The sequence below is a fragment of the Eupeodes corollae genome, chromosome 2 (genome assembly GCF_945859685.1).
Source record: "Eupeodes corollae chromosome 2, idEupCoro1.1, whole genome shotgun sequence".
NCBI lineage: Eukaryota > Metazoa > Arthropoda > Insecta > Diptera > Syrphidae > Eupeodes > Eupeodes corollae.
In genome coordinates, this window is record NC_079148.1 from 97,825,193 (window position 1) to 97,845,567 (window position 20,375).

The 20,375-nt window shown below is 33.1% G+C and overlaps 1 protein-coding gene across 1 annotated transcript in view; it reads left to right on the top strand.

Annotated features, from left to right (window-relative positions):
- Nucleotides 1-1,971: 1,971 nt before the first annotated feature.
- The window catches only part of LOC129945138 (coiled-coil domain-containing protein R3HCC1L), a 37,790-nt gene continuing 19,386 nt past the window's right edge, over nt 1,972-20,375 (top strand). The window contains exons 1-4 of the mRNA XM_056054797.1: nt 1,972-1,989; nt 2,134-2,292; nt 3,789-3,973; nt 12,955-13,143. Coding sequence (XP_055910772.1) covers nt 1,972-1,989; nt 2,134-2,292; nt 3,789-3,973; nt 12,955-13,143 — 551 coding nt within the window. The remainder of the gene's footprint in view (nt 1,990-2,133; nt 2,293-3,788; nt 3,974-12,954; nt 13,144-20,375) is intronic.

Below are 20,375 nucleotides of genomic sequence, written 5' to 3' on the forward strand. Positions count from 1 at the left end.
AAATTGGAGTTAATGCTCTCAAATTTGTAGACACTTACTCTAAAACTCTGTAGATTTTTTTTGCAGGCAATGCTCGTTCGTGTGCTTTACCAGGATCAAAATGTTCAGTTAACGGGTAAATTAACTATGACAGTCTTTGAAGAAAATCCGATGTTTCTATTTTAATTACTTTTCAAAGTTTTATTTGTTTGTGTGTTGCCATTAAAGGTACTTTTGCTAAGCAAAGACGTTTAATTTAAGCTCCTGTTTGGAGACTAAATATTTTCTAAGCAAATCAACAAATTTGTAAAATGGAGTTTAAATCCGGACAACCCGTGCAGTTATGTGAATTATTAATGAAAAACTATAAAAACTTGTTTTATGATTTCTGTTTTGCATTCAAAAAGTAAATTTTGCATGTATCCAACCACTTTCCTATCCACAAATCCTATAGTGTATCCAAGTGCTGGGAAAAAACTTGATATAGACGCGTCTAGATTGAGTCAATTAAATCTCTTAATATTTTAACGTTGTTCTGTTGAGACCCTAACTCCACTGTAAGAAAAAAATACTCGTAAAAATAACGAAATGTATTTGAAGTTATGTAAGACAATACCTCTCTTTCGTTCTTTTTAATGCTCGTAAGATTCAATCATGGCAAGTTAATCGTCGAATTTTACAAAAGCCTAGTGCATATTAGTCTCAAAGTTTTCACTATCAAAATGGGAGGGAAAAAAAGAGTTGAGTATAAATCATTCCACATTTTAAATATGAGACTTAAAAGAAAATCTCCATATTTGTCACAAAGTACGTCTAAGAATGCACTAGAATTCTAACTAGTGGTCGCTCCTGGAAGTGCGAGGAATGCAACTGGTTTATTCAACAGAACATTGTAAACCAACAAAAAATGAAACATTACAGCGATCTTCCGTCTATCATTTTCAAAATTTTATTTTGAATTCTGCCAAAATTAATTAATCTTGTTAAGGATTTAGTTATATTTAATTTATGGACCAATAAAGGCTTTTTAAGGAACAGCTGAAACAATATTTTTTAACTGGTAATTAAATATTTCTTTCCTTGTGGTTGTTGGCTTATTGGTGGTCTTAGTTTAAGTCTGACTTCAAATTCACCTCAGTTTATTTTTTAGACATCACTTTATTAAATTCAAATAAAACCATTATATTAGCCTTATCAATCAAACATAAAGCTCGCTTAAACATTTAACTGGGCTCTAAATATATCACCATGCAAATAGCCATTTTAGTAATCAGTTGAAGGGCTAACGCCCATTTAAATTTTTGTTTTGCTGTTAGGAAACTCAACTATAAACGCAAAGTTAGAAAAAACTCCACGATTTGCATTGTCATATTGACAACAAACAAAACATAATATGTCAGGTGTTCAGATGTGTAGTCCGGTCAATTTAGACATTTGACCCACGACAAATTCAGGGGAAGCTGAAAATTCTTAAAATTGTTTAAATTATAATTATACACATTGTCTTAAAAGTCCCAACCGATCCCATGTAAGGAAAAAATTTTAGCGGGGTAATAAGGTCCAAAAAATGAGTTTTTCGCGATTTTCTTGAAAACGGTAAGTTTTATCGCAAAATTACCCCAGACATAATTTGTAGATCAGGGAATTTCCTATAAAAAAGGTATCAATAATTTTTTCCCTAAAAGCCATCGCTTCTGAGATATAACGATGCAAAAAATTGCAAGCGTCATAAACGCACACGTTTCCACGCCACCTCTGAGGTAGTGTACTTAGCGCGTTTTTTTTAACGTGGTTTCCCCAATAGGCCTATTCCACGGGTCTGTTGTGATTAGATTTAGAAATTAATAGTTTATTCGTCGGATTCGGAATCGTCAATCACTTCTTCTTCTTCCTCTTCTTCTTCTTCTTCTTCTTCTTCTTCTTCTTCTTCATCCTGACTATAGGTGAATTGTGTTAAAAGTGAAGCATCACATGTTTCTTCGTCAGTATTAAATGAATCCTCTGTTGTTGGTGATTCTACATTAGAACAAGACTGGCCTTGACAATTCGTACAAGCCAGAGAACAAAACAGCCCAACTTTTTTGCAACCACATTTAGCATTGCATCCTTTTTTACAGTTACAAAAGATAGTGTTGAGCAATTTTTCCGGCGCAGGTTGAAGCAAAGTCTGAATTGGTTCTAATATATTATCGACCAACTTCCAACCCCAATCTGTTGGGTTTAGTTGATAACCAAGCCACACTTGAACTTGGTAGTATACCCGAAGAAGATGTTGATGAGCAGAGACTGAGGTTGGAGGAAGACAAGCTAATTGTACTTGTTTCTTATTTCGAGTATTTTTGACAAAAGATGCATATCAAAACTTGTCTAAGCAGGTAGACAAAACAGGAATACGACCGTAGCCACGCACACAACTGAACAGAGAGACAGATGTTGCCTCAAGGTTACACTATTGTATGTATTAAGGGATCGAGTTTCATTATACCTGATATTCTCAGAATAATACTCATGAGTATTTTATATTTTAAATGTAACTTAAAATCACCGACAGAAACATATTCTTACTTACATTACAGCTACAGAAAGTATATGGGTGAGGTACTTAGGCATATTATGACGCTCGCAATTTTTTGCATCGTTATATCTCAGAAGCGGTGGCTTTTAGGGAAAAAATTATTGATACCTTTTTTATAGGAAATTCCCTGATCTACAAATTATGTCTGGGGTAATTTTGCGATAAAACTTACCGTTTTCAAGAAAATCGCGAAAAACTCATTTTTTGGACCTTATTACCCCGCTAAAATTTTTTCCTTACATGGGATCGGTTGGGACTTTTAAGACAATGTTTATAATTATAATTTAAACAATTTTAAGAATTTTCAGCTTCCCCTGAATTTGTCGTGGGTTTACTGATTTTTTGGTCTAATTTGACCGGACTATGTGTGATTATAATAAATAAATTGGGTAGGGAAACAGTCTAGTGACTGACAACTCTCAACTATTCCTGTGTGCGAGTACTGTTGTCAGGGATGGAAGGTGTGATTGTTGCGCTGAATAATAACAATTCATTAAAATCGATAGCTACAGCCTAGGGAAATACACATTTTGCCTCCTTTTTTTCATCCACATTTTCCATAAATGAATCCTCCGAATCCATTTCAAAATTTGATATTGTTCAAATAAATATTTTCGTTTTGTTTATTTTTACACATTAATTCAATTGAATGCTGTCTTTTTGACAGCTAATGTAGAAGATAAAAGCTTTGTTTATTTTGTTTATTAACTCATTGTCAAAATTTAACCCAACATCTAGAATTATTTATTGTTGGTAAAAAATCCACAACATTTTTTTTTCAAAACACTTTAATGCAAGATTTTTAAAGGGGCACGAATATTTGGATAAATAATCATTCATGTGAACGTGTTATCAATTCTATTGCCATCTTAATACTTTTTCACGTATGGCAGTGATGTGTTTTTGACAACCACCTTTGACAGCATACCAAGTGTATTTCTCTCTTTCTTCTCCCTCTAACAAATACAACAACTCACTTCAATGTTACCCACACGGAAAATGAACAAAAAGAAAAAAAGTTCTGACTAGAATCTAGAATGGTGGAAGAATAAAAAAGTTCGTGTTGTTTATTCCTTAATTTTTTTGTTGCGGATAATAAGAGGAAATATTAATACAAAGCCACTATATTATTTTGTATTTGAACAAAACTATTTAATTCCATTTTAATCCTTTTTCCTTCGCCCTCCAGTTGCGTGTATCGCATTGCATAGCCTTGCCTGTCGCTATCGGTTAGTTAGTCGCAAAGTCGTCGGTTCGTCGCTCGTCGTCCGTCGTCGTCGTCGCTGTCGTTCTTGTTAACAAATTTAAACTGGAGAGAAAAATCGCAACAAATCTTAGTTTGTCCGATGAGGAATTTGTTTATAATGTGAATTGTGATATTGAGGAATTTTTGCTAAAGCCACGCCGAAATAATAATTGGTAAGAATGTTTGATCATTAATTTGCAAATAAAATTCTCAATTCTCTGCAGCTATAACTCGAGCTCGAGGTAGATACTCGAATTCGTACGTAGACGAAAATAATTTCAAGGACATTGTGCGTTTTATTTTTGGGGTTTATTGTTTTTTTTCTTTCTTTTTGTTTGTTCTCAATTATTTTAAAGGTCCCTGCTCCCATTCACCCGCTCATACATATATACATTTCATGAAGTTCTCCATATACATAGGTATACAAAAAATAAAATATATGTTAAATATTATAAACAAATTAATTGCACTCTGGTATTTCCTCTAAAATGTGTTTTTTCACATTTTTTGATTCCATAACAGCCCCGTGGCCGTAGCTCTCCGTTGTCGTCGCCGTCGTCGTCGTTGCCTCGATAACAAAAAAAATAAATTATCAAACTTGTTCAATCTATAGCACCTTGCTTGGTAGTACTTCACCAACTTCGTTAAAGTAAAGTGTGAGTGGTTCACATCACGTTGCTAGGTTTTGCTTTGCTTTGCTTAGCTTGGCTCTGTAGGAAGTGTGTTTGCAGAAAAAAAAGATCAGTCTTGAGACTACCGGTTAGTTTGGGCTCTAGTTAGAGTCTGGTTGGTGTATTGGTGACTAGTTTGGTTTTTAGTGTTGTTGTCGAAGTAGCGATGCTAATGCCGATGTCGACCCCGCCACGGTTGATAGCTCCAGCAAGTCGTCGTCGTTGAACGTTGACGCTGACGTCGCGTCGCGTCTACTCGAACTCGACTGCTACTCTTAATCTCAAGCTGTAGCTTAAGCGACTTGGATTGCACTATCGGCTACGGTAAAGGTATTACGTTATCGCCGCCGGTGGCTCTAGACGCGGAGAGTTTGTTACATAATTTGAAGAAATATTACTGTTACTGTTATTTATGCCGTGGGCATAGCGGTGTCTCTGTCGTTTTCGGTATGGTATGGTGTAGTGTTGTTTAGTGTGGTTCACGATGATGAGCGCGAGTACACTCCGAACGATTTGATTAAGGTTTCATAGGTTTAGGGCTTTCTGAAAAAAAAAAATTATTTTAATTTTAATTAACTTATAGCGATTCAGTTTAAATTAAACCAGATGTAGAATCAGAAAAGAAAATATTAAAAAATGCAAACAAAGGCATGATTGACCCAGTAAAAGAAAATAACAATCCATTCTATTGGATCTTCTGGCCAGTACGCCAAGGATATGCAGAGTGTTGATACAAAACAAAAGTTTTATCAAACAATAATTAAATTAAACAACAAATATTATTTTACTATGACTACATTTTTCTGCAAAAGATGATTTAGTTTGTGCCAAACAGAAATGTTAGTTTAATACAAATATATTTAAAAACAACAACAAATTATACACCAAACAGAAGAATAGAATAAATTGCTTCAGCTATGACCAACATTGTAGGTAAATAATAATAATGTTTAAGCAGTTTACATATGCATTTTACTGTAGTTTGTATTGCTATAAAACTCATATGGTTCTTATTTTCTAAACAGAGAAATACAAAAGTACATTTTTTTGGCCATCGGGAATTGTGTTTCCCATGAACTTTTTCCCATATTCGAAAAATAGGTATCGTGAACATCTTTCGAAATTAGGGAAAAATTCCGAGAGAAAAAATACCTATCGTGAACAATTTTTGTATGGGAAATCTTTTGCTTTTTCCCTCGGAATTTTTCCCTGTCATTTTACGTGGGGATTCAAAACAATAAACAACGATTAAAGTTATTTTCTAAAAAAAATTAATATAAGTAAAAACGACCATTTTTAAGGTCAAATTCGAAGCAAATAGAAGTTTTAATTAATTTTATGGAAAAAAACGGAGACATCGCCAATGGACATCACTACAAATAAACTTAAGGAAAATATCGATTTTTTTTTTTAAATGTTGAAAGTGATCTCAACTTCATTGGGCCTACAGTAAAATCAGTTACCGAAAGGAAAAAATACAAATGTATGTTTGTTGGTGGAGAAATGATTTTAACATGAGTGCCATCTATGCATCCTATTACTCCAGGAATTATATGTTTTTCATAAAACTTCAAGCTTGTTTTCCTTTTTTCTTGAGTCATTTGCACCTTGATCCATAACGGGCAAATTTTGTTCTCAAAGAAATCTAATACATTTGAAAGGGCTTCTGAAAATGAAGATATATCCAACCCAAACTCATGGTAGTACCCGTGGCATGATGGTTAGTGCGTTGGACTGTCATGCAAGGGGTCTTAATTTAAAAAAAAAATCGCGAATACTGCCTCTTGCGAGGAATTAACAAATCCTTCAAGAGTAATTCTTGTCATGAAAAAGTGCTTTCTCAAATTAGCCGTTCGGATTGGGCCTAAAATGTAGGTCCCTTCCATTCCTGACAACAGTACTCGCACACAGGAATGGTTGAAAGTTGTAAGTCACTAGGCCCTGGTTCACAACGGACTGTTGCGCCACCCAATTTATTTATTTTAATCTCATGGTCTTTTCCCACTCCTGTCTAATACCCACAAAGAAACGCAAACACGCACTTATCAAGGAATCAGAAAGCGTATCCATCAAATGTTTAAACAATGGCTTGTTAGCTCTATAGTAACGATGGAGTCTGTAGATAGAAACGGTATCAAAAATGTAGAAGTCAATCAAATGTTTCAACTTACAGTAGTTTTGGTAGCTCTAAAGGATTTGAATGATCCCTTAAACTCTGCCTTATAATTCTCTGCTCATTTCGCCTTGTCTGTTCTATCTCGTCAATTAATAATAAAAATGATATTCTTTGCATATTCTATCACTTTGTTTGTAATTTAAGCACTGCACAAAATAAATAATTTTTTTTTCTTTATTGCAAAATCAAGTGTCAAAATCTTCTGTTGTATAAAGTAGAACTTAAAGGTATAAACTTTGTATAACACTTTATCTAATACTCATATTTATATACAGACAAACATGCATACTCCCAATCTATCATATCATTGATTTATAGCTATTAAGAATACACTAAGTCAGTCTTATACTTACTGTGGTTCAATAAAGAACTATTTTATATTAAGTTAAAATACTTAAAAGTCTTTTCTTTAAACACACATAACATCTTCGAAAACAATATTCGATTTTTTTTTTTCATTTTCATGTTGATAAAAGTTGTTCCCAGGGAAAAATATTCCGTGGGGAACTCCCGATAAAAAAAATGAGTCCCCGGGAACAACAAAATTCTGTGGGAAAAAAATTCCCGAAAGGGCCATTTTTTGTATAGCCTGACCAGTTCAAAGTCGGCAAACTTATTCTTAAGTTGCTATAAAAGAAAACAAAAAAACGCTGAATCATTTTTTTAAAAATGGTTTTGTTTTAACACAGCATAGGATTTAGGTTCTTGAAAATGTCATATACCTACAGTGATGGAAAAAATATTAGAAAGATTTTTGCTTGAAACTTATATTGCCATTAAAAGTTCATTAGGAAGATTATAAACCATTTAAAAAATATATCTATCAACTGTTCATTAAATTGTTAAACTTAAACAAATGTAAATAAATATAAAAAATCTAACAAGTTTTTACCCTGGAAATAGTAATGGAAACCAATTGAGAATGAGTATTAGTATTTTTACTAATAGTATTATTCAATGATCAAAACTGTTGCTAACCCTTAAACACATGGTTCTTACACCTTTTTCTTGGTAACAGAATAGCATCCTGCACAATAAAATTAACCATCATATTTTTGTTTTATTTTTAACTATGTGTTTTTAAGATGTGCTTGTTTTTGGAGTTTCTTTTAAATCACCCTAGAGATATTCCATTATTTTAAAAATAAATAACTGTGATGGGCCCTCCAATAAGTGTTTTGTTCATTCGGTTCATTATCTTGCGTAAACTCTCATTTAATTTCCCTGTCATCTTCGGAGAATGCATCATTTTGATGCTTTGTGGCCGGATTTAGTCAACAGCAAATGTTTTTCATTTAAGTCAAATCATTGGCTCATCTCCATCTAAATAGTCGGTTATAGCTATCAGTAAAATCCATCAGTAAAATTTGAAACTGGAGGAATCTGAAATGTTTTACTGATGAGCGTTTATAGCAATCAGTAAATGTACGTCATTAAATGTTGTTTTCTTTCGATCATAACATCGAGCTTCGTGCCTTAGACAATTGTTTTACTGTTCCTTTCATCAGTAAAATTTTTAATGAACAGTAAAAAATTGGAACACCAACAGTAAAACGAAATGGATGTTTTTTGGCAGTCAGCTGTTCAGTAAAATGAAATGTCTTCATTAAAAAAATTAAAATGGATTTATAAATTAAATAAAACTTTAAATGCATTGTTTCTTTTTGAAAAAAAATACTCAATCTTTTGGTAGAAATAAATCTGTAACATGTTCAAAAACTAAAATTCTACTGATGGATTTTACTGACAGCTATAACCGGTGAATAAGTGCAGTCCACAAAATTCTTAGTTCTCCTTGTATTTGGGATAGAATTTAGAGGTCTTAAAATCGCCATCACATCTATCAATGAGTTTCTACGGTTCAAAGAAAAAGTTTGTTTAAACAAAAAAACGAGCCTAATCAACAAAACTGGAGTGTTTTACTTTTATGTGTACATAATATTATGTTCGCCAAATTGATTGCAGCATTATACTTTTCTTATTTTTGTTTTTATTCAATCATTGTGAATTTTGACCAGTTTTGCAATATTTTTTTTTCTTTATTGTTATTTGGACGATTAAAATTGTATATTAATAAAAAATATGTATTTTAATTTAAAGTATTTACTTTGCGTGCTGTGAACACTTTAATTTTCTTGCTTCCATGTTATTCGTAGGGAAATGCATTAAAAAGTGCATACATACATATATACGCATATTGTATATAAATGTGTTTATGTAAATATTATAATAAGTTTAAATCTTACTCACCCAGAACGAATATGCGATAATAATAATTAAAAAGTGCGTTTGTTTGTTGTTTCAGTATTTGTTGGTTACAATAATAATCAAAACTTCAACTTTACAAGTTTTAGTAAAAAAGTTAATATGTGAAAAAAGTGAAGAGCATGTCTAGTTGTAAATGAAAGACAAATATAAACTAGTTTTGTACTAAACATAAATTATTTATTTAAAAAACCATTAAAAGCTCTAAACTGAGTTTTCATCAAAAAACACTCCTTTAAATTCAATAATTTTTTTTACAATACTGGGCAATCTTCTTACACGGTTTTGTATTTTTTATTGTGGAATATTATTCCAATATAGTTTTAAAGACTTCTTTATCCATTCTTCCGATCACTCGTGTTAGATCTCCTACTCCTTTGAAGGAAAAACATCCCCACACTCTTACTGAACCGCCTCCATGCTTTACAGTTGGGACCAATCAGTCTGGTAGCATCTTCGGTTCAGCACTGCGCCTGACGTACACTCTGCGAACTTGGACTCATCGCTCCATAAGACTCTGTTGAAGTCTTCATCTGTCCAGTCCTTATGGGTTTTGGCCCATTCCAACCGTTTGATCTTGTTTTGGGGTCGTAGAAATGGTTTCCGCACTGCGCCCAAAAAGTCCAGCATGCTTTAGCCTTCGTTGTATCGTTGATACAGAAAGGTTAAAGACTTTAACATCAAGTACCTGAAAATTAAGCTGTGATATAAATGTATTTCTCGTCTAGTTTAATATTTTTTTTTTTTGCTTGTTTTATTTTATATTGTATTTGATCAGCAATACAAAATTGTTCAAATTTCAAACTCAATTACAATTTTATTTTTTTTACTTTTGTACATTGACCAAGACAAAATGTGGACTATGAAAAATCGATGTGATCTCGATGGTGGTTGATTGCAGAAGAGCTCGAATTTATGCAAAAGTACATTGAAATCTTCTGCAGCAACGGAGGTACAATGTAAAGCAATTGTAGAGATTAACTTATCACCAAAGTTTAAACAAACAAAACGATTAAGAGCATTATAACTGATTACAATACAAACATAGGGTATTATTGGAAATGTTTGGCAAATGAAACTAAAAATTTACAAATGAAAAATTAACCAAACAAAAAATTAAAAAAAAGAAAAATGAATACAAAATAAAGTGTTGACATAATAAATTATAGTAATAATAAATCCATTCCAGAACAGTATTTGTTATTTATTTCAAATTTGTGTCAGTGATGTCGGGAGGATGCAATACGGAGTTTTTAACAATTATAATGTGATTTAATACAAGTATTGAATAAAGAACAAAAAAATCCCCTGAAGAAGTAAGGAATTCTTAATAAAGTTTTTTATTTATTCGCATTCCAAAAACAAAAAGACCAAAAGAGCCTAATAAAACATAATAAATAAATATGTTATTTTAATTACCGAGTTCAAAGACCTATTGCAGAGATGAAAGCTTAAATAGTTTTATGAAACTATTAAGAAACAAACAATATTCTTTTCCATCATGAGTAGGAAAAACCTATCTCTCGTTGTTTTATCGATATTTTTATAAAAAAAAAGATTTTATGAAAACAAAAAATGATCTTTACTACTCCCACTTCCATGAAATAGCTTGATGCTTAGTTCCGTTTTGGAAGTACTGTAAAGTATGGAAATTGTTCCATTCCATATTAAAAAAGTGGAATTTTTCCCAGCTCTGTTTTTTAATCCCATTTTAATATGCAAAAATTTAAAACTAATGTATGTGTAATGTGTAAGTTCTTTCCTGTTTTTTCTAAAGCTTTCACAGTGTTTAAAATGGCTTGAACGTGATAACACTTCTTCTAACTGTCCACATTAAACTAAAAGGACACATCACCGTGTTACTTAAGTTGATTGTAAGAGTTCTTTTAAGGTGTTAAGATGCTTTCCTGAAATGCTATAGCAATATCGTCCGCATAGCTGCCTAGAGCTGCCTAGATTTGAGTTAATTATTCTGCTAGTCAGCATTAAACAAGCGAACACTCTACGTTAAGAGATGTTAGTGCAGATGTGATTGAAGATGTATGTTAAAGGCACCTTTGATGTCAAGGAAAGCAACCATAGTCAACTCTTTATGATGCAGGGAATATATGATGGTGCGTACTAAGGTGTGTAACGCTGTTTCCACTGATTTAACTTTACAGTAGACATGTGGAGACGAAGAACAGAAGTCTTGTATCAATACTTGCCCCTAATTGAATATTAAATGTCTTAAAAAGGAATAATCATAGGTCGTAGATCTTTCGATTGACTTGCGAGCATTTACCTGCTTTGGGTATGAAAACAACTTTAACTTCTCTCCATGCCGAGGGAACATGGACCAGGTAAAGATAGCTAGAAAAAATTGCCTCAAGGATTGGTGCAAAAATGTCTGAAGATTTTTGTAGTTCGGCTGGTATTATTCTATCTGGTCCTGCAGATTTAAATGGTTTGAAGCTGTCGAGAGCCCATTGGGGATATGTTGTATTGGAACTTGAACTAATATGATTGTTGCAAGTTTCGGTTAGAGAACTACCAGGAAAGTTAGAGTCCAGTAGTAAGTTCAGCGATTTATTACTTGTCCAGGAGCCGTCTGCATTTTTCAAGCAGTTTGGCATCGTTGGATTAGTTGAAAGAATTTTTCGTAACCTGGAGGCTTCAGAAGTTTCTTCTATCATGCCACAGAAGGATCGCCAGGAAGATCGCTTGGATGTCCTTAGTGCCTTCTTGTACATTTTTAGGGATTCTTTGTAAGAATCCCAGTGAAAGGCTAGTCTTGCGGCTTTGGCTAGGTTAAAGAGTTTCCTACATTCTCTTCTGAGCGAGTCAAGCTCTGATGTCAATCATTGTGGTTTCCTCTTTCCTCTAATGAGATAAGGAAAAACTAAGAAAATAAAAAAAACTTGGTATCTTTATCATTATTTTTATTTTATATAAAACTTAAAACGAAATTTAAAAAAAAAACGAAACCCATTATAACACTTAAGCTACTTAAAACTAGCCAAAAACAATAATAATAGAACAGCCACTGTAAGCTTATTTTGTATTGATTTTTTTTACTATCTCTAAAGTAAACCTTAATCCTATGCAAGCTGGCCAAGACCAAACGGTCTAGACAACTTTAAATGACATTCTCAATTTAAAGCCTCCAAAACTGGTTCTCCTGCCTCACACCATCTCTTCGGTGACTATCGGAAACAGTTCTACTGAACCGAAGGCGCTCGGCTCCGTCCAGTGCGAGAACATCTCGACTGTAAAGGAGTCGCCTATCTTCAGTTTTACGGGTGACGTGGTAGATTAGCGGAACCGCCTCTCTATTCTGTATCAGCCCTCGATTGTGTAAATAGAGGAAAGCTTCGGGCGGAATGTTGCCGCTTAAACGTGCACTTTCGTAGTACGCATTGTTGGGGTAGTAAGCCCCAAAATTTAAGCTGTTAGTCGACAACATCTTTCTCGCAATGCGAACCCTACCAAGATTAAGCAAGAAATTATCTATTTTGTTTATGTTAGCTCTGTTGTATAGAACCTGGTTGGAATAGTGAACTTCGACTCTGGTGTTCTGTGTAGTCCCAGGAAACGTTGGAGACAATGTCCCTCATACGTAAGATGTGTATAGTTAACGAGGAAGCACCGGATTTCATATATTGAATAAATGACATGCGTATACCTAAAGCGCTGATATTTAACAGAAAAATAGGAACTATTATCTTTTAAAACAATCAAATCAAAGAAAATAATGTACTGTAAAATAAGAAGTCTTAAGGTAGCCATTGAAAAACAAACCAAATGGCTCATCATTTTCGAAAGTAAGCCAAAAGACCTTTAGATACCTAGAAATGTATAAATCCTATGATCGGAGTCGTTCGGTCGTGTTTGGTCCATCTAATACAGCCATATAGTTTATAAACTAATTAGATTATTAAGTTTCAACTTTTTTTTTAAATAAATACCTTAGTAAAACTTTTTATTCAAACATTATTGTATTTATTTAAACATTATTGTTTTTTTATTTTAACATTTGTATGTTTTTTAATCATAATTTCAGTGTTTTGTTATTTCCACCGGTTAATAACTACCGTCGTTTCCTCATACATCAATCATGTGAAAACTACCGTGAAAATTTTAATCTGTTTACATTTTCTGTTGGACAAGGACCTCATCGACGAACTGTTATTTGCTTCAAGAGTCAACTTTTGGATCCTATAAAATTTACAGCCGCATCAAACTTTGAAACGTAAGTTATTATTTTTTTTATAACTCATTGTTCTTTTAGCAGAACTATTAATTTTCATTTATAGACATGTTTATTGCACCACAATTATGTATACAGTCAAACTTCCCTATAACGAACTTCTACATAACGAAGATCTCTCTATAACGAATTGGTTTTGAGTACACATAACGAATTGGTTTTGAGTACACATCTTTTTCGTTACTTTTTTAGTGTATTTTGATCTCCTTATAACGAAATTCCATAAAGCGAATTTTACTCTACAACGAACACATTTCGTTGCTGGAAATCCAAATCTCATACGTTTTTGTTTCCACCATAATGATTTTTTTCAAATAATTTTCTGATAAAAACAACAGCTAGCAAATAAAAAACCTGATTTCCCCAAGATTTTAAATGCAAACATTCTATGTTGAGGCTTCAGTGAATACAATTGAAAATGATATTGGTATTGACGTGGTTCGAAACTTTCTTGAGATGAAGAGTAACGTACGGACTAATTTATTTGAATCTCTCAATTTATTGGACGATTTTGTAAAAAAAAGAGGCTGGGATGCGACCCACACTGATAACTTCCCATCCCGTCTGTCGATTTGTCTTGCTTAAAAGTTTGTCTATATGTACTCGTATCAATTTTACCAAATTTGCGTACTATTTTAAAAATAAATTAAAGCCAATATCTCAAAGTTTTGAAAAGATATTTGAGTCGAAAATGAATTTTTACCAACATTTATTATTTTTTTTTTAGGTTTTTATTTTTTGTAAAAAATCTGTCAATTCGATTTTTTTCAAAATTTTATCGAATGTAGAAAACAATATTTGTTATAAGATAAAATAAGTTTTAATCCTAAATTTCAAGTTTTTGAAAAGATATTTGAATCGATATTCAATTTTTACCAACTTTGAGTAATGTTTTTTTTTTAGATTTTTATTTTTTATAAAAAAAAACTGTCAATTCGATTTTTCTCAAAATTTTATCAGATTTCAAAAACATTGTTCTCCGTTGCTTAAAATTGTTTTGGAGATGAAATTATATTTTAGTCGTTAAATTTTGGAGGTGACAAATATTTTTTTTCAGTTTTTTTGAGACCACGTTACAATATATTATATACAATTTAATTCAAGTCTCTAACGTTTTTGGTTCGTAAGATATTTAGAGTTAACCAAAATTTTCACCTTTTTTTTAAAACTGCTATGGTAAAAAAACCACCCACGCAATTTTCTTGAGAGCGCTTTCTGCATCTTTCTGCCTTATTATCTGTATAACAAAATTTATTTGGAGTCGATATCTCTTCTGGTTCTTGAGCTATGGACAACGAAAAGAACGTCGCGAACGTACGGACGTACGGACGTACGAACGTACGAACGTACGTACACACGCACGCACAGACATCTTTCTAAAAATCTTTTATTTCGACTCTATTGACCTTGAAACGTCGAGAAATGTCAAAATTTTCAATTTGACAAATCGGACCCATTACAATAACTTCCTATGGGAAGTTAAAAATGGGAGAATGTTACCCAAACTAAAATCATTGACTTTTTTAAATAAAACTTAAAACAAAAAAAGTCTGGGGTGGAATCGGGTAAGGTGATTTGTGATAGGTGACGGTCACAATCAACAAATTCGGTCTGTGTAAGGTGATAGTCACCGGTGACAATCACGATTTGATGACTTTTTCTGGTGACAGCTCTTTAGTTGTCACTTTCATTCGAAATTGATTTTTATTTTTAGTTGCTAAAATTTCAAGACAATATGAATGTCTTTGTGCCTTTGATTTTACATTCTGAAAATGCTGAAAATGAAAATATTAATCATAATAGAAATGTACGCCTCTTGAGGATTAACCTCCGCAATAAAATAAACATTCGTGATCTTTCAAGTCCAAAGTAAGTACGCATATGTGCTATATATGCGGTCAACACACATTTCTAAAATGACTAATGACTGGTCAGCTCCAATGGGCCAAAGTACTGTTTGTGAGGTTATTTCTTTGACCTTAAAACAAATAGAGAGGAAATTGTGCCCACTTACAATCAAATTTAATAAATGGGCTTCAGAAGCAACAAAAATGTTCTTCTACGAAAAATATCAAATTCCTGGAGTCAGGATTTTGTTTCTTAGTAAAAATAAACTAATTTTATTACTTGTTTATTTTATTATTTGTTTCTTAGTAATCGGCTGCATTGATGGGAGTCATATTATGATTCTCCGCCCTTCGGAAAATGAGCATATGTATTCCAATAGAAAAGGAAGACATAGTTTAATTTTTTGATTAATTAATTTTTGTTGCCTAGATCTGCAACGAGAACAGACAAATTCTGGCAATAAATGCAAAATATGGCGGGAGTGCTCACGACAGCTTTGTATGGAGACAGAGTGCTCAACGAGAAAAGTTAAATGCTGACTATTATGCAGGCAGAACATCATCGTGGCTACTTGGTACATCAAAACTTATAATTACATAATAATCCGGATAGGTTCAGATCGTTTTTTGAATACAAACGTCAGTGAATTTCTTTTAAAGTGATACCAAATTCTAACTTGCAACAGCTTTACAAGTTCAAATACAACATATCCACAAGGTCTGATCACAAAGGATAAGCTACAATGGGCTCTCAACAGCTTCAAACCATTTAAAGCTGCAGGACCAGATGGAATAATACCAGCAGAATTACAAAAAGCTTCTGATATAATTGCACCAATCCTTGAGGCAATTTTTACCAGCTGTCTTTACCTGGTCCATGTTCCCTCGGCATGGAGAGAAGTTAAAGTTGTTTTTATACCTAAAGCAGGTAAATGCTCCCAGGTCAATCCTAAAGATTTACGACCTATAAGTCTATCATCATTCCTTCTTAAGACCCTGGAAAGATTTATTGATATCCATTTAAGGGCACGTATCGATACAAGACTTCTGTCTTCGTCTCAACATGCCTACTGTAAGGGTAAATCGGTGGAAACAGCGTTACACACTTTAGTACGCACCATCGAATATTCCCTCCATCATAAAGTGTTCACTATAGTTGCTTTCCTTGACATCGAAGGTGCCTTTAACAACGTGGACACATCTGCACTGACATCTCTAAATGTAGAGAGTTCGCTTCGGGAGTTAATTCATTTAATGCTTACTAGCAGAATAATTAACTCAAAACTGGGCAACTCTTCTAGCAGACGATTCGTTAGTAGAGGGACACCGCAAGGTGGTGTTCTATCCCCTCTCCTCTGGAACCTAGTGGTGAATGAAATCCTAACTAGTCTGGATGCGGAGGGTTTCAGAGTGATAGCCTATGCGGACGACGTTGCTATAGCAGTTTCAGGAAAGCATCTTAATATCCTAAAAGAACTCTTACAAAATGCCTTGGACAGACTAATACTCTGGGCTGATCGGTGTGGACTGGGTGTTAACCCACACAAAACCGATCTGGTCTTATTTTCGAGGAGATACAAAATTCCATTTGTCAACCCTCCTTACATTAAAGGAATCCAATTAAAATTCTCAGACGAGGCCAAATACCTAGGTCTTGTCTTAGACAAAAAACTAAATTGGAAACGCAACGTACAGGAAAGAGTCAAAAAAGCTACTGTAGCTCTCTTTTCTTGCAAAAAAGCTATTGGTAATAAATGGGGTTTACAGCCCAGAATCACGCATTGGCTATACACATCGGTAATCAGACCGATTTTAACGTACAGTGTGGCAGTATGGTGGACTGCTTTAGCAAAAGGTATAAACAGGGATAAGTTAAATAAAATGCAACGTTCAGCTTGCCTATGTATAAGCGGATCGCTTTGCACGACCCCGTCTGCAGAACTGGACACCTTTCTCTACCTTACACCTCTTGACATATTCAGCAAACAAATCGCTACTTGTAAACTGTTGCTAATGCAAGACGCTGCGAGGAGGGCAGGCACCAGGTGGAACAACATCTCCACGTGTCAAGCCACAAAAAACATCTGGCCAACACTGGATTTAAAACGTTCAAGGTGCTTGCTCTCTCTAAGCAGATCGCATATAAGCTCGATAATAGGTGTCATAACCGGACACTGTCTATTAGGAAAGCACGCCACGAGACTAGGCGTATTCTCAAATGACTTTTGCAGAAGCTGTATGGACGAGGAAGAGGAAGAAACGGTTCTTCATCTTCTCTGCACATGCCCTGCTCTAGCTCGAAAACTCAAGAATTACCTAGGAGAATTCTCCTTTAACGATCTAAATCATATCGGTATAAACAGCCTCTCACGTTTCGTAAGGGACTCTAACTGGTTCCATTGAGCTTAGGAGGAAGCCTCAAGATTCATGTGGTATCACAATGGGCCATTAAACTGGCCTAAGTGTGTCCGTTTCCATCTTGGACAGCCACTATAACCTTACCTAACCCTAACCGATACCAAATTCTAAACAAAATTTGGTGATTACCCTACACAGACGCAAAAATTGGTTTGATCACTTTTTATGATCACAAAGGTGACAATCAAAAATCACCTCAGCTTCCATCCCTGTATAACGAATTTTCTATATAACGAAATAGTTTTCTGGTCCCGTGCAAATTCGCTATAGGGAAGTTTGACTGTATATACTTTGCAAAATAAATGTATCTATCTTCCCCTTTGAGGAATCCACCATTCCATTCGAAACTAAAAGATTATATCTAGTTTTATTTTAGAGAAAGGTAATTTCATAGTAACCCCGGTTACATTAAACAGTTTAACGCGCTATTATATTGAAATTTAGATTTTCTCATTGAATTTCCCAGATAAGAATTTTAATAAATAAACGATTAGTCAAAATAGCAAAATTATCGTAAGCGTTTGATAACAGTTACTGCATTAAACAATATAGAATCTTATTCATATTTATAATACAATATCTAAAAACATATATTACTGGTTAGTTAAACCAATAAAAAGCTTTGTTTAAATCCAAATTGTTAGAAAATTCATGCTTAGACCCAATAAATGAAAACTCACCCTGCTATTTTATGCCAATGATATAAAAACCGGTTATATAGTTTTTGTTTTGTGTTGGCTAAGTGTGTTATATTCCTTTTGCACTCTGTTGTATAAAATGTGTATGACCTGATTTTAATACAATTCTCTAATCACGCGTCTGTCTCATTTGAGGCGGAAAATAAATAATATATATCACGTTTTCATTCGAAGGCAAAATTCATAATATTTTAGGTTAAGGTCGAATTTAGGAGTTGCTTTAGTCTCGTTCGTGTTTACCTGCAAACATTTTATTCACAAATATGCTTAAGAACTATTGGTTAGTCATTTTGAAGTTCCTTCTCTGCCAGGAATAATGAAACTGCAGACAAATTTAAGCTGTTTAGACAAATTATTAATAAGAGAATACTGCTGCTGTAGCACGTAGTGATGACAGAAACCCAAATTTGTTGATTCCTCGATCTTTGGAATTGGGTATTCCACAAACGGAATTACTCTGTATAAGACTTATTTATTAAGACTTTAAAAATCTGTTTAGTTCGCTGATTGAGTCCTTAAATGGATTTCTAGCATTTCGGATTCAAAAACCAAGAATAATTGATGAAAAGACTACATCACTGCGGCGAGCGGTTTTTTACTTGGTACATATAGGAACTATATGGCAAGTTTTGCATTCGTGCAAAATTTCGAACTCGAGATTTTAATCAAACATGATATTACGATGGTAGAGAAGTCGAAAAAAGTGGGTCCCGCGATTCCGTCCGGTCGGTATTGTCTGTCTGTCCACGCTCCTACAGCCTAAACCATTGGGCCGATTGAGGTCAAACTCGGAAATTAAGGTTTTGAGCAGATTCGCGTTAGGCGTTTTTTTCATTTTTTTTAAGATCAAAACTAACAGTGGCTCCCATACAATTTTTTTGGTCAAAAAACGAAAATTCGAATTTTCTCAAAAACAAACCGATAGATTTTTTTTTATTTTCTCTAAAATTTTATTTTTTAACTTGGCTTCTTTTAATAAGAAAAACATATTTTTTTATTGCTCAGGAATGGTACCGCCCATAGAACCGTTATTTTGTTTTTTATTTTTCCCAGCAACTTATGAACCGATTTCAATAATTTTTTTTCTGAATAAGCTCTTATATTGTTTGAATAATATTTCATTATCAAAAGTGCATTTTTTTATTGTTTGGATTTTTTAAAAAAAATTGAAATTTTTTTTTTTTCAAAATTCGATATCTCAAAAACGGGTAAACATTTGTTTACAAAATTCAAATGCATAGCTTATATTATTAATCTCTAAGCAACTGCATACCAAAAATATTTTTAGAGCAAAATTGAAAAATTTTATATATAAAAAATTAATTTAAAAAAAAACCGCTCTAACGATTTTCAAAAAAAAAAATTGAAAAATCAACGGTTTTTTGATTTATAAAATGGCATTTAAATTTTTGAAGACAAACTTATTTTTCAGGTAAAATTTTGAATCTTAAAATATTTTTTTTTTAATTATTTTATTTAATTATTTTTATTTTTAGTAAATTAATTTGACAAAATTTTAATTACATTCCTATCTTTTATCCAAATTAATGAATTTGGTACAATTTATGTATTTTTATAACTATAACTATTGTAAATACCAACTATGGCCGTGAAACCATTATGATATGTTTAATCAACAACCTTTTTTTCAAAATGTCTATCAAGAAGTATTATCTTGGTACTTTTGTACATTAGATTTTAAAATATTATTCTTTAAGAATAAGGTTGGTTAACACATATTTTACTTGCTTTCGATTATATAAAAGAATAAATACTTAGTACCTACTAGTTAAAGAAACGTACAACCTCTACAACTACACCGTGTCACTTCATAACTTAAATTCAAAACGCACAAGAGCCTGATTGTAACCAACACATGAATAGCAATTTCTTGAGCTTTAACGAAAAAAATAAACTGAACGGAATAACTCCATGTTTGCGCTGAAAACTTGTAGCAAAGAAGGATACCTACCAATGACATTCTTTCACTATCATCATAAACATGTCATTATCTATCTATCTGCATAAAGCTGAGCACGCGAAGTGAACTATTTTATGTTCGTTTTAGACACCTACCTAACTACACAATCAATAGGCGATCGCTTTACAATTTAAACATACATATTCTTCCTCTTTATAATCTTCAGATAATTTACTTTCCATCCTGGTTCTTCTAACATGAAATTAAAATAAGGCTATCAAATTGAACGAAATAGTTGAATACATAAACAATTGTTTTCGTTAAGTACGG